The sequence below is a fragment of the Suricata suricatta genome, chromosome 12 (assembly GCF_006229205.1).
Source record: "Suricata suricatta isolate VVHF042 chromosome 12, meerkat_22Aug2017_6uvM2_HiC, whole genome shotgun sequence".
NCBI classification, from domain to species: domain Eukaryota; kingdom Metazoa; phylum Chordata; class Mammalia; order Carnivora; family Herpestidae; genus Suricata; species Suricata suricatta.
This window is the reverse complement of record NC_043711.1, coordinates 54,614,791-54,627,544: the sequence shown is the minus strand read 5'-3', so window position 1 is coordinate 54,627,544 and position 12,754 is coordinate 54,614,791. Positions and strand designations below refer to the sequence as shown.

General features: G+C 50.8%; 1 protein-coding gene across 1 annotated transcript in view; it reads left to right on the top strand.

The window, feature by feature from the left end:
* Positions 1-12,754, top strand: part of ALDH1L1 (aldehyde dehydrogenase 1 family member L1) — a 77,035-nt gene that overhangs the window by 45,010 nt on the left and 19,271 nt on the right. The window contains exons 12-16 of the mRNA XM_029918537.1: positions 177-304; positions 3,992-4,142; positions 5,283-5,353; positions 8,338-8,443; positions 9,910-9,997. Coding sequence (XP_029774397.1) covers positions 177-304; positions 3,992-4,142; positions 5,283-5,353; positions 8,338-8,443; positions 9,910-9,997 — 544 coding nt within the window. The remainder of the gene's footprint in view (positions 1-176; positions 305-3,991; positions 4,143-5,282; positions 5,354-8,337; positions 8,444-9,909; positions 9,998-12,754) is intronic.

Here is a 12,754-nt window from a genome sequence, read left to right as displayed (position 1 = left end):
GAAACTCGAACAAGCCTCTTTGAAGGTCCCTGCCTTTCCTCATTGTGCACACCCTTTCAGGGCCCTCCTGTCCGCCTACTGTCCCCTCTGAGCCCTCCCAGGTGGCCAGGGGAGTGGTGGCTGGGGCGTCTGAGTATGCGAAGTCCAGGAGGGCGTCATGGCTGTCTCCACCACAGGTCATCTGCCAGGTGTCCCTGGCCCAGGTCAGCGATGTTGACAAGGCAGTGGCTGCCGCTAAGGACGCCTTTGAGAACGGACTGTGGGGGAAGATCAGTGCACGGGATCGGGGCCGGCTCCTGTACAGGTGAGAGCCCCACACCCACCCGTCAGCCACCCCACCTTCAGTTTGGGTGGGAACTGCATGCTCGGGTCTTGCCAGGAGGAAGCTGGGGTCCCAGTCCGGTAGTGTGACCAAAGCCTGAGGCTCAGAAAAGGCTTTTCAGAGGAAGTGACTTGAGAGGCAGGAGGGATTTCACCAGACACAAGTGGCCTTACAGGAAAGATGTCCTCAGTGGAGGGAACAGTGTGGTTGAAGATGAAGAGGCACAAGAGTAAAGGTGCCAGTCAGATGGGAGCGGCAAACTGGCAGAGCTAACAGATGGTCCTGGGCAGTCTCAGACAGACACTCCACTTACCTGGAATGGACTGGGCCAGAGGAGGGACCAGGATGTAGAGGCTGACGAGGGAAGTATGGGGGTCTGTCCTTCCTGCTGGTTCTTGCTCAGATTGCCCTGACTGCCGAAATCTCACGTTTTCCCTTCTTCCTAAAACCAGGGCGGAAGGGGCTCTCTCCCCTTAATGTCATCAGAAGTGCTGGGGAAGGACTTAAGGTTGCTCCAGCTTATGATCATGGGGTGGGAGTGAGGCCTGGAAGAGAGATAGTCCCCCTAGAACCAGGCTGTCCTAATGGGGGAGGAGCAGTTGCCCCCCAAGGAAGTGGGATGATTGTTTCAGAAGGGAGGGTTCTGGGCAGATGAACTAAGCAATGTCGAAAACCTAGTGAGCAAGCCAGCTTCAGGAACCTGACTTTTATGCTCTGGGTCCTGGTGAAGCTGTCAGGCATAGAGGCTGGTCATGATGTGGTCCAAATGTACCTGTTGTCTGGTGGGAGAGAGGTCCCATCTTGGCCTTGAAGTCAGAATGTCATTTTCTTTTTCTATTTAGAGGCCAGAAACCCAGGACAGCCTCCAGCACAGAAGACCAGAGAGAGGGGCCTGCACAGATGCAAAATGCAATAGAGATGTAGGGTTTGCGGCAGGCCAGGGTGCACTGGCCTGTTCTCACTCAAGTTAGTTTCAAGACCCTCTGAAGAGCCTATCAATTTTAGGAAGCCATTGCCCAGTGACCTCGAGCCCCCAGATCAGGCAAAACTGAAACATGCAAGCCCCTGGGCTCAGGATGCTGAGAGCCTCTGGCCCAGAAGAGGTTTACCCTGGAGGTGCTCTGCTGCCATCTAGAGGCTTCTGTCATAATAACACCACTAGTGGCATGACAGTGCAGGGTCGGGGCCCTGCAGAGCTGAGTAGAGACCCTGACTGCCTGGACAGACATCTCAAGGCCAGGTCTGAGAGCTCCTAGTAACCCAGTCCTGCCTTATTCAACCTCCAAGTCCCCGTGGTGGAGGTTTGCCTACTGCTGGCGCAGGAGGGGGCAGCCCCTGGTTCAATGAGGAAAATAGGACCACCATGGACAGATATTAGGGAACACAGAATACGTTCTAGGGTTGAGACATTATGCAATTGTGGGAGAAGCTGGGAAGAAAGATCTAGAAAGGACCATTCGAGAAAGTCACTAGACAATCTCCAAGAACCACTGAGAGACAAGATAGAGCCTCTCAGGAACCTAGAAAGCCAGTGTCCCCAGGTGCCAGAGTGGGACCACCAAGAGCTGGTGATGGAGTCTGTAGGAGGCTGTCCCCTTTTGTCCAGACACTTCCGTAGGTCTACAGACAAGAATGTGGTGGTGGCCCCGGCTTCTGGGAGTCAGGCAGAGCCTGCGTGGGGCCCTACACTTGCCCTTCCTCATGGCCATCCTGAGGACCTCTGGGGCAATGGTGGTGTCTTCACTGTTTTCCCCACTGGTGCTTTCTGGGGACAGGATGCTGGGAGGCAGAGATGCCGCTTAACAAGGTTGACAGTGAACAATCCCACTCCGCTCTCCTCGCCGAGCCTCCCAGTGGCATGCTCAGGTGCTACTTACTTTAGGGATTTATGACATGGCCACATCACATGCAGGTGACATTGTCTGGCAGAATCAGAGGGACTTGGGGCTGATAGAGGAAAAAGATAGGATTATGAGAAGTAGAAACACACAACAAGCCGCAGGGGGCGACACCCCCATAGCGGGAGACCCTCCAGAGACTGTAATGATAGGTCTCTACTCAGAGTGGGAGGCATGCAAAGGAGCTCATGGAGGTTGGGGGATCAGAGAGGGAGCTCCCATGTCCTGGCAATGTTGCTCAGCAGCTGGGTAGGGATCTCTGGCTCAGAGGGCTGGGAAGGCAGCAGCTATAATGGCAGAGTCCATCTCCCCAGTGATAATAGCTGTCAAGTGATGTCCCTGGGGGGTGCAAAGCAAGAAGACTCTGAATAGCCAAAAGTCTGCCTTTTGGGGCTATTTTTAAAATAATTGTATGCATAAATGTGTATCCAGCAAGGTTTTAGGCTGACAGGTCTCACCCTGCAGTGAAGGATGAACAATCTAGGGGCCAATACACAGAGGCCATCTTTGGCTTATTTATAATATAGATTTATACTGTGACACATCTGTGTTTCTAGTTGATAGAACCCCAGTCTCTGAAATGCCACAACATGGTGTTTTCATTATTTGGTCTATAATGCTTCTCAAAAAGTGATTTGCACCTTTGCTATTCTTAACTAGAGAATTACCTGGGTGTGTCCCTGTCTCTGAGGTAACAGTGTGGCTCTGCCACTAAATTGCTTGTTTGGCCCACAGTGTCCCTCGCCAGCCTTACACTACATGCTGACTGTGTGCCCAGTGGGTGTAGGAGGTGCGGTAGGGAGCAGGAGACCAAGTGCTCTCCTGGCCATCAGGGAGAGGCAAATCAGCCTGGAATACTCAACTAAGTGAATCTCCATACAGTCAGGCAAGGGTTGAAGAAAGGTGGAGGGTGCTCTCAGGGCACTGCAGGGACATGTGACTGGCGTAGAGTGGGCAGGAATTAGGGTTGGCTTCCCAGAGAGTGTGAGTGTGTGCCTGGGGTGTGCGGGCCATGCCCTGGCTGTGTGCAGAGAGGAGCAGGTCAGCGGTCGTTCGTCCCAGACTTCTCTCTGGGCCAGAGCTCCCCCATGTACAAGCGGGAGAGCTGCTCTGCATCTGTGGCCTCCACCTTCCTCTGGGCATCCTGTCCCCCGGGCACTTTGGGCTCCTTTATATCAGAGAAGGGGGCATAATCCTAATTCCCAGGCTGCCCACAGCAGCACACTCACCAGAATCACGGGAGGGCAACTGGATGTCGGAGTGCTCACACTTAAGGAGGTCCGTGTAGACGAACCTTCCCTTGAATCTCTCCCATCATTCCCCTCTGTCTCCCCACTGATGCTGTCCTCGGGGGCACAGCCCACTGGGTCAGCTGGTGCTTGAAGCTGGACATGCTTTCCCCTGATCAAGGCTGTCATGAGACACAGAGGGTGGCCTTTTTGGATGGTGACCTAATCACAGAGGCAGAGGGACTGCTCTGCAGAACCATGTGGGTCATCATAAAGTAGTTAATCCATTCATAGTTTAGGAAGGAAGAAAGGAAAAGACAGAGGAGAGAGGGACAGAAGGGAGTCATCCTCATAGCCACCCAGCAAAGTAAACCTTACTGTCCCATATCTCAGATCAGGAAACTGAGGGCAGCACATCTGAGAGTGGCAGGGCTGGGAGCTCAGGGCAGAGCCCCTCATTCATGGACGAGGGGTCTTGAAAGCACAGGTGAGGCTATTCCTGGTTTGAGCCCATCTCTCTCCCCTCCCCTACCTCTTGACAGGTTGGCGGACCTCATGGAACAGCATCAGGAAGAGCTGGCCACCATCGAAGCGCTGGACGCAGGTGCTGTCTACACACTGGCCCTGAAGACCCACGTGGGCATGTCCATCCAGACCTTCCGCTACTTTGCTGGCTGGTGTGACAAAATTCAGGTGGGGCTGAGGCTCTTGGCCACCAAGTGAAAAGCTCACATGGGCAGGCCGGGCTCAGCAGGAGACTCTAAGGCAGCGTGTTAGCCTACATGCTGCATAACTGATGACCACAGTTTAGGGGCTTAAAACAACCAAGCAGCTCACATTTCAGGAGATGGGACATTCCGGCAGTCTCGGCTGGGTGCCATGCCAGGATTTCACAAGGTCAGTGTCAATGTGCAGCCAGGCTGGCCTTTATCTGGAGCTCTGGGGAGACCCTGCCTGCAGGCCTGTTCAAGTGTTGGCAGATCTCAGCTCCTGTTGCTGCAGGACTGAAGGTCTAGGTCCTTGCTGGCTGCTGGCTAAAGCTACGGCAGGCCTCACTATGGCTTCGCTCTGAGCACCCCCCATCTCCTTGTCTTTCTCAGGCTTGACATCCTCTGATTCTCTTAAACTAGAGAAAACTCTGCCTTTGTGGAGGCTCCCAAGGTCATGCTGGGGCCATCCACATCATCTCCTTATCCTATGGTCAACTGTGTCATTCTGCATCTTTGCAGGAGAGGTAGTTCACCATCTCCCAGATCCCAGGGATCAGGACATGACCCTGGGAGCCATTTTCAGAGGTTTGCGTCAACCTTTCTCCAGAGACACCCATCACCAACAGGTTCATGGGATCTCTGGCAGAAATGGGCTCCACGCCTCCTACCCTCTCCAGGCGGCTGACAGGTGCAGGTGTGATGGCAGGCCTCCTTCTGCTGTCGCCTCACTGTTGGCTGGAGCTGGCCCCACTGGCGCCTCCTGGGCTGGCACAGCCTCCAGAGGCAAGTTGGCTCCCACGTCCTTCCTTCTCTGCCCCAGTGTCAAAGCCAGAGGCCTTACCTGTACCAGAACCAGCTTCTTGCCTGAGGATTCTGCCAGGCTCAGTGCAGGAGGCACCTTGCCCCTGCTGGCTACCTGCACTGCCTGTATCTGGAGTCCTCAGATGCCCCTTTTGTACATGATCTGGAAGGTTTGGGCCTCCTACCTGTCTCGGTTGTGGGGTTTCAGGATGCAGACAAGACCCTGTTCCTTTCTGAGCCCTAAGCACAGTCCAGGTGCTTAGGGGGAAGGGGTAAAGAAACAATGGAGCCCCCTACCAGTGACTTCCCATGCTTCTTCCAGGGCTCCACCATCCCCATCAACCAGGCCAGACCAAACCGCAACCTGACCCTGACCAGGAAGGAGCCTATTGGGTGAGTCACAGTGCCGGGTGAAGACTTGCCACACACTGAGCACTTGTTGTGGAACACATAGTGTGAGCGCGCATCCCCTTTCCACACAGCTGTTGAACACTATTTACTCACCAATTACTGCACGCGTACATTTCAGGTGCTGGGTATACACCAATGATCAAGGCTGATGAGAGTGCCTGTCCTTGGGGGACTTCTTTTCTAGCAAATCAAACAGCTTTCGCTTCTAAAGTATCTGCTCTGTGCCAAGCACTGTTTCAATGACCTTATGAGTATAATTTTACTTAATCCCCACAAAAGCCCAGTATCAGTCAGGGTTATAGTGGGAAACAGAGGGTACATCTGAATATCTTTATCTGAAAAAGACTATAATAATGAAGATGCATAACAATTAAGAACTACACAGCACCAAGGAACAGGGTAAAAATAATAGAGACATACACAAAGCATAGGAAATGGTGCTCAACAGGAGACAGACACCTGTCCAGTCAACATAGGAAAGACCAGGAATTGGGGAAACGATGTTAAGCCCAGAAGTGAGCGGCCTTGCCTCACCATCACATGGTCCGAAGGCTGAGGGAAAGAGAGGCCCCCTCACACTGCCTGTGAGGGGGGAGGGTCCACCTTTGTGAAAGGCAACTTGGCAGGGACTGTTCAGTCGTCAGGTGTACCCCGCACAGGCACAACTGTGGTGGCTCACTGACACAGGTGCACAGGGAGACAAGCCCAAGAGCGCTCACAGCAGCTATGCTGGGACCCGTGCTTAGCTCTGCAGCCTCCTAACCAGGGCATGGTGTGTGTCTGTGCCAAGGTGTAGGGCAGGGCTACGGGGCCCCCATGGAACAGTGCAGGAGAAACGCGTGTGAGGGAAGCACACGGAGGAATGCCCGCTAAAATCATCAAATGTGCATCCGAGGCCCGGTGCGGTCAGCACCCAGCAGGCACTCCCACATGCCCTGTGCCCCTTACACTGCGGGGCCTCCGGGACCCGCCAGCAGGGCCCTCACACCCCTGTGGATGGTGGTCAAGGGCACGCAGAGGGGGTGTGTCAGAAGGAGAGTGTTCAGAAGGCATCCGCATCAACGGAAATGAGTACAGATGAACACACCAGGTCCTGAAGGACAGGCCTGCTGGGGAGGGCGGCCCCTGTCAGGAGGGTGGGCAGTGGACGCAGGAAAAATCTGTCCAGTAGCCCCAGGAGTGGGGGCCTGGGGGAAGGTGATACGGACTCCAGGGCAGGGGTTGCCACCCAGCTTTTCCCCCAGAGGACACAATATGGAGGCAGTGCCCCAGGACAGGCCCCCACCACAAAGAACTACCCGGCCGAGGAGTCAGAGCGTGGAGCAAGGGCCCTGCATAGCCCGCGTGCTTGGAGCCCCTTCCTTGGGCGCAGGCCTTGAGAGGTGCCGGCCCACCTGGCTGCCAGTCACAGGAATCTGTACAGCCTCTGATCTTCCAGATGCCTCCCGGGAGTCTGTCCCCATCAGACTGAAGAGGACACTGACGCGGAGGCTCCCAGGGCATTGGGGGACTGGGGAAGCTGTCTTATATGGGCGGGTTTATGTGCTGCTAGTGCTGCCATAACAAAGTACTGAAACGAGGAGACTCAAAGAGCACACAGCTGTTGTCTCAGCTTTCAGGGGCCGGAAGCTCCAGGTTCAGGTGTCAGAGCACTGGTTCTTCTGAGGGTATGAGGGAGAATCTGCTCCAGGCATCTCCCCGAGCTTCTGGTAGTTTCCCGGGAATCTTGGGTGTCCCCCAATCTCACCCTCATGTTCACACGGTGTCCTCCTTCTGCATGTCTGTCTTTTCACATGGCTCTGTTTTTCTAAGGACATCAGTCATTAGGTTAGGCACCCACCCTATCCCAGTATGACCTCATCTTAACTAATTACATCTGGGATGGCCCAATCTCCAAATAAGGATGTTCTGGAGGTAGGAATTCAACTGTGAACTTCAGGGAGTACAATTCAGTCGTGACATGGGACTTCCTGAAGTCTTTTCTCCTTTGGAGCCCCCACACCCTGATGACCTCACCCACTTCCCTGGGGACACTCACTGTGCTCCCCCCGCATTCTTGTCCTGCTGGGTCAGCTGGGTGTACAAGGGGATTGGCTCTTCTAACCCCTGAGTGCTCCCTATTGTCCTGCCTTCAGTCTTTACACACGCCCTGCCCCCTCCCCACCGGCTGGGTTCAGCTTCGAAGTCCTCTTTCTGTGGTGATGATGATCGTTAATATGATGAAGAAAACAAGTCAGGTAGCCTGTGTGGCGCTGTGTGGACCGGCTCCTTAATTGTCCAACACTGACGAAGACAGTGCCCTGTATTTTACAGGAGTCAGGGCAAAGCAGAGCCCCATGCCTGCTGGGACCACACGTGTCATCATCAGTCCCCCCAGGACCATGGGGGGGCCTCCCTTTGATGGCAACACTGCTCAGAGGCTTTCTCTAGGACCAAGGGGCACACTGACGCTGAGTACCATCTCTTAATGCAAAGCAGACAAGCCTTATTAGGCCTCCCCAGCCAACTGCTTCCTTCTCTCCATGGGACTACCCCTGGGCCTCACACCCAAGAGAACCCTCACCGACTTCCTCCTGGCCCATCCGTGTGATCCCAACCCTCTCCCATACTCTCTCAGCCCACCTGGGTGATCCCTGACCTGCGCCCAGGCCATGCCTACTGACAACTTCCGCACTGCCTGATGTCATGCCCTCTTGGACTGTCCTTAGACAAGTCTCAGAGCTCCGATGAGAAACTGTGTTCCCTGCCATGTGCCCTGCCAGGAAGAGGGGCTCCCACCACACCAGACATACTGCCCCATCAGGGACCAGAAGGGCAGGGGTGACCTTATTCAGGGGTACCTTGGGCACCATATCATGACACCTGGAGTGGAACAGGGGTCAGGCCTGGCAGAGAGGAAGAAGTTCGCAGGTGCAATCTGGCACCCAGGCTGAGTGGAGAGACGAAGACCCACTTTTGTACGATAGGGTCTGTGGCATCGTCATCCCCTGGAACTACCCCCTGATGATGCTCTCCTGGAAGACAGCTGCCTGCCTGGCTGCTGGCAACACAGTGGTGATCAAGCCTGCCCAGGTGGGTCTGGGTTTGTTCCTGGGTGTCGGCGGGGCCTATGGGCTGTAGAGGAGACAGGTGGCCCGTTGGCCCCTGTGCCCACCTGGGACTGGCTCCTCCTCAAAGGAGGAAGGGTACTGCTGATGATGGCTGGCCTTCTGTGGGCCCCACTCAGAGTGGCAGAGGCAGCGCGCAGAGGGGTCAATGTGGGCTGTAGGCAGAGTCTGTTCTTTCAGCCCTGGGATGGTTGAGTCGGGTTAGCCATGTATGTACCTGCAGTTGCTTGGTGAGCCGAGTTAGGGATTTTCCCCCAGACACCAGCCCTCTGGATGTGGGGTAGCAGAAACCCTTTTTGGTGTCCCTTGCCCAGGCCCTGTGCTCTGAGACAGCTTTAGTCATTTATTTGGCTACAGAGACTGAAAGTCCCAGAAAGAGCAAGGGAGTGGTGGGATTTGTGCATCTGCACCCCCAGCCCCTCACACAGAAGCTGCCCAGGTAGATGTCGGGGTCACTCAGGCTGGCAGAACAGCCTGAGCAGGGTCCCCCAGAGGATGAGGACACCCCCTGCATGAGCCTCAGCTTCTTCACCTGTACGCTGGAAGTAACAGCCTGTCCCCTGCCTGCCCCCAGGGGTGTTAGGACCCGAAGGCAGGATGCTCTGGACAGTGTGCCCAGGAGGTCTCTTGCTCTCCCCACTGCTTTGGCGCAACTGGACTCCAAGAAAGTTATAATTTAAAACCCAACAATAGCTGCAGTTAGCATTTACAGTATTCACCCCAAGGCAGCATTTTGGTATATAACAAATTACATTAACACTAAAATTTTGCATTCCTTTGCTCATTGGAGCATCGCAACAACTCTCTGAGATGGCCCATAACCTCCCGCATAATTGGGGGGTTGCTGTGCACAGATCCAGGCAATTGTCCCTGGAAGACCCACTAGCAGGCCTGTGCCCTCCCAGGGCCAGCATCCCACAGATGTGGTGGCTCAGCCTAAGGCCAGGTGGTGGGCAGGGCACAACCCAACCTTTACGAGGAAAATTACCTGGGCCCCAAGAGGAACCACTGCTAGCAGGCCAGGGGAGGGGAATGGCCTCCAGCCACAAAGCAGTGATTAGAATCTCGCACACACCGTGGAGCTCTGGGCACTGCCCGGCACTGAGGTGCTGCCTTGCAGTCCTGGGACTCTGCACTCCCTGAGTGGAGAAGGTGTGAACATTCAGGAGGGGGCCAGGCCTGACCACAAGGCTGGAGCCTGCCCGAGAAGGCACTAGAAGACACAGGAGGCAGCAGGCCTCACTCCCCGCTTTCACCTGGGGCTGTGGGGGAAGCTGGCTGGTTGGCAGTGCCCACTATGATGGGGCTTACCCTGGAGGGGCCTCCTGCCGTGACTGCTTCTCCCTGCTTGCTACCTCGGCTGCTGGGAGAGGAAGGCTGAGTCCTGATTCCCAATCCTTCCTGACCCAGTCTTCTTCCCCGCCTCCCCAGGTGACTCCACTCACAGCCTTGAAGTTTGCAGAGTTGACCTTGAAGGCTGGCATTCCCAAGGGTGTGGTCAACATCCTCCCTGGATCTGGTAAGAGATGTAGACAGGAGGATCTGGGGGTGCCAGGGCTCCAGGAAGTCAGAGCTGCGCTTGGTCAGAACAGGGCTTGCAGCATGATGTGCTCTAGCGGGGCAGAGGGATCGGGGGTCCAGCGGCCCAGTGGGGGTGGCCAGCCTGGTGGGGAGATGGGGGAGACCCCGACCTGGAAGGGTTCTAGCTTTCAACTGTTTCCCCAAATGTTTTCCATTTTGTGTTTGTGTATATACACGCTCTGGAATAAATTACATAACTTGGGAATTATTATATTCAAGAGACCTTATCTGTAGAACATTCTAGGCTTAGAGCATGTAGGGGTGGTATTACATGACTTGCTTGTTTAGTTTCCTCTGTGGTTAGTGGTCTAGTTTATTGGAAATGTCATCCCTTCTTACACACATTTAAAATATATAGGCATAGAGTTGTATTAATAATTTCTTAGAATGAATTGCTTTTTTGATTCTCCCTTTGTTATAATATCCCCTTATACTTTTCACTTTTTCTTTCTCTTTTAAAATTTGTGAAAAGTTGTTTGTCTATGTACTCACCTCAAAAAAAGCAAAACAAAACAAAATAGCTCTTGAATTTCTTTACCCATTCCATTGCTATTCTGTCTTATATTTTTTTCTGCTTTTATCGTTTTTACTTCCTTCTGTCTCCTCCTGTGTGCTTTTTTGGTTGGAGTTGAAAGTTTAATTCATTTATATTTTTTGTTATTTAAAGGAAAGCATTTAAAGAGAACTTTGCCAGCACCTCATACTTTTTTACTAATATTTTCATTATTATATATGCCCCTCTTTTATTCCATAATCATTTTTGTCTTAAAGTTTGCTTCATCTGATATTAGCATAACTACTTAGTTTTCATACGGTTTTTGTGTGCATGATGTAGTTTTTTCATCCCTATAATTGCAACATATTTCTATCTGATGTCTCCTTGGACAGCACGTACGTGGCTCTTGTTTTGATGCAGTGTGAAAGTCTCTGCCTTTCTGACTGGACTGTTTAATCCATTCACATGTACTGTGATTATTGATATAGTGGTTTTATGTCTGCCATTTTACTTTTTGCTTTCTGTGTCTCCTGTCTTTTTATTTTATTTTATTTTATTTTATTTTATTTTATGTTTTTTATTTATTTTTGAGAGACACAGAGAGACAGCGTGAGCAGGGGAGGGTCAGAGAGAGAGGGATACAGGCTCCAGGCTCTGAGCTAGTTGTCAGCACAGAGCCCGACGTGGGACTCGAACCCACAAACCGTGAGATCATGACCTGAGCTGAAGCAGGACACTTAACTGACTGAGCCATCCAGGCGCCCCTCTGTGTCTCCTGTCTTTTGTTTTATGTCTCTTTTATGACTTTTTTACATTAGTGAATATGTTCTAGCGTAACATTTTAATTCTTTTAATGATTTTTTTCACAATAGAATTTTTCATTATTTTCTTAGTGGTTTCTCTAGGATTGACCATTATTTCCTAATTTATCAGAAAATATTTCAGATTTATGCTAATTTAATTCCTTGGAAATATACAAAGACTATTCTTACATAGCTCTACAACCTCTGTGCTGTTATATCACATATTTTTGTGTACACATCTCATTAATACATGTTATAAACCCAATAGTACACTGCTATAATTTTATATAATTTTATGTCTCTGAGAGAAGTTAAAGAGAAAGGGGAGCAACTATATAATTACATAGTTTGCTATATTAACCTTACTTACATTTCTGGTTCTTTTCATTTGTCCTAATGTTGAGTTTTTCTGGTATCACTTTCTTATTCCATTTCAGTTTTGTTCCCACTTACCTCTTCTCTGTTATTATTGTCAAGTATCTTTCATTTATATCTGATGTAAATCCAACAATACAATGATATACACATTGTTTTTATACAGTTGCTTTTTAAATCAATAAAGAAAAGAAAGAAAATATGCATGTAAGCTGTCTTTTATAATTATGTAATTACCTTTCCTGGTGCTCTCTGATGGATTCATGTTACTGTCTGAGTCACTTGCTTTCATCTTGAAGAGCTTCCTTCAGTCTTGCTCCTAAGGTGGGTCTGCTAGCCACAAATCATCTAAGTTTTTGTTTATCTGGAAATGTAATTTTTTGCAAGATAACTTTGCTAGTTTTGTTCTTTCGGTGTTTGGAATGTATCATCCCACTACTTTCTGGCTTCTATTGTTTCTGATCTTCCAAAATTTTCTTTTGTATTTGTTTTTCACCATTTTTACTAAGATGTGTTTGAGAGTGGATCTCTTTATGGTTATTTTACATGGAATCCATTGAGCTTCATGGTTTTTGGACGAATGTTTTTCATAAAATTTGGGAAGTTTTTAGACATTATTCTAACATTTTTCTCTGCACCCTTCTTTTTTCTTCTCTTTCTGGAACTCCCATTATGCATATATTGGTGTGTTTGGTGGTAACCCACTCCTTTCTGAGGCTCTTGTCATTTAAAGAAATTATTTTTCTGTTTTTTCTTATTCCATCATGTCTAACTATCTTAAAGGTCACTGATTCTTTCTTCTGTCAGTTCAAACCTACTGTTAAGCCACTCTACTGATTATTTTTTTTTAATTTCAGTTACTGTACTTTTTAGTTCCAGAATTTCTACCTGGCTCTTAAAAAGGCTTTTTTCCTTGATATTGTCTACGTGGTGAGACAAGTATGGTCTTTATGCGTGGTTTCCTTTAGTTCTTTGAACATATATATATAATGGCTGCCTTGACATCTTTGTTTGCTGACGT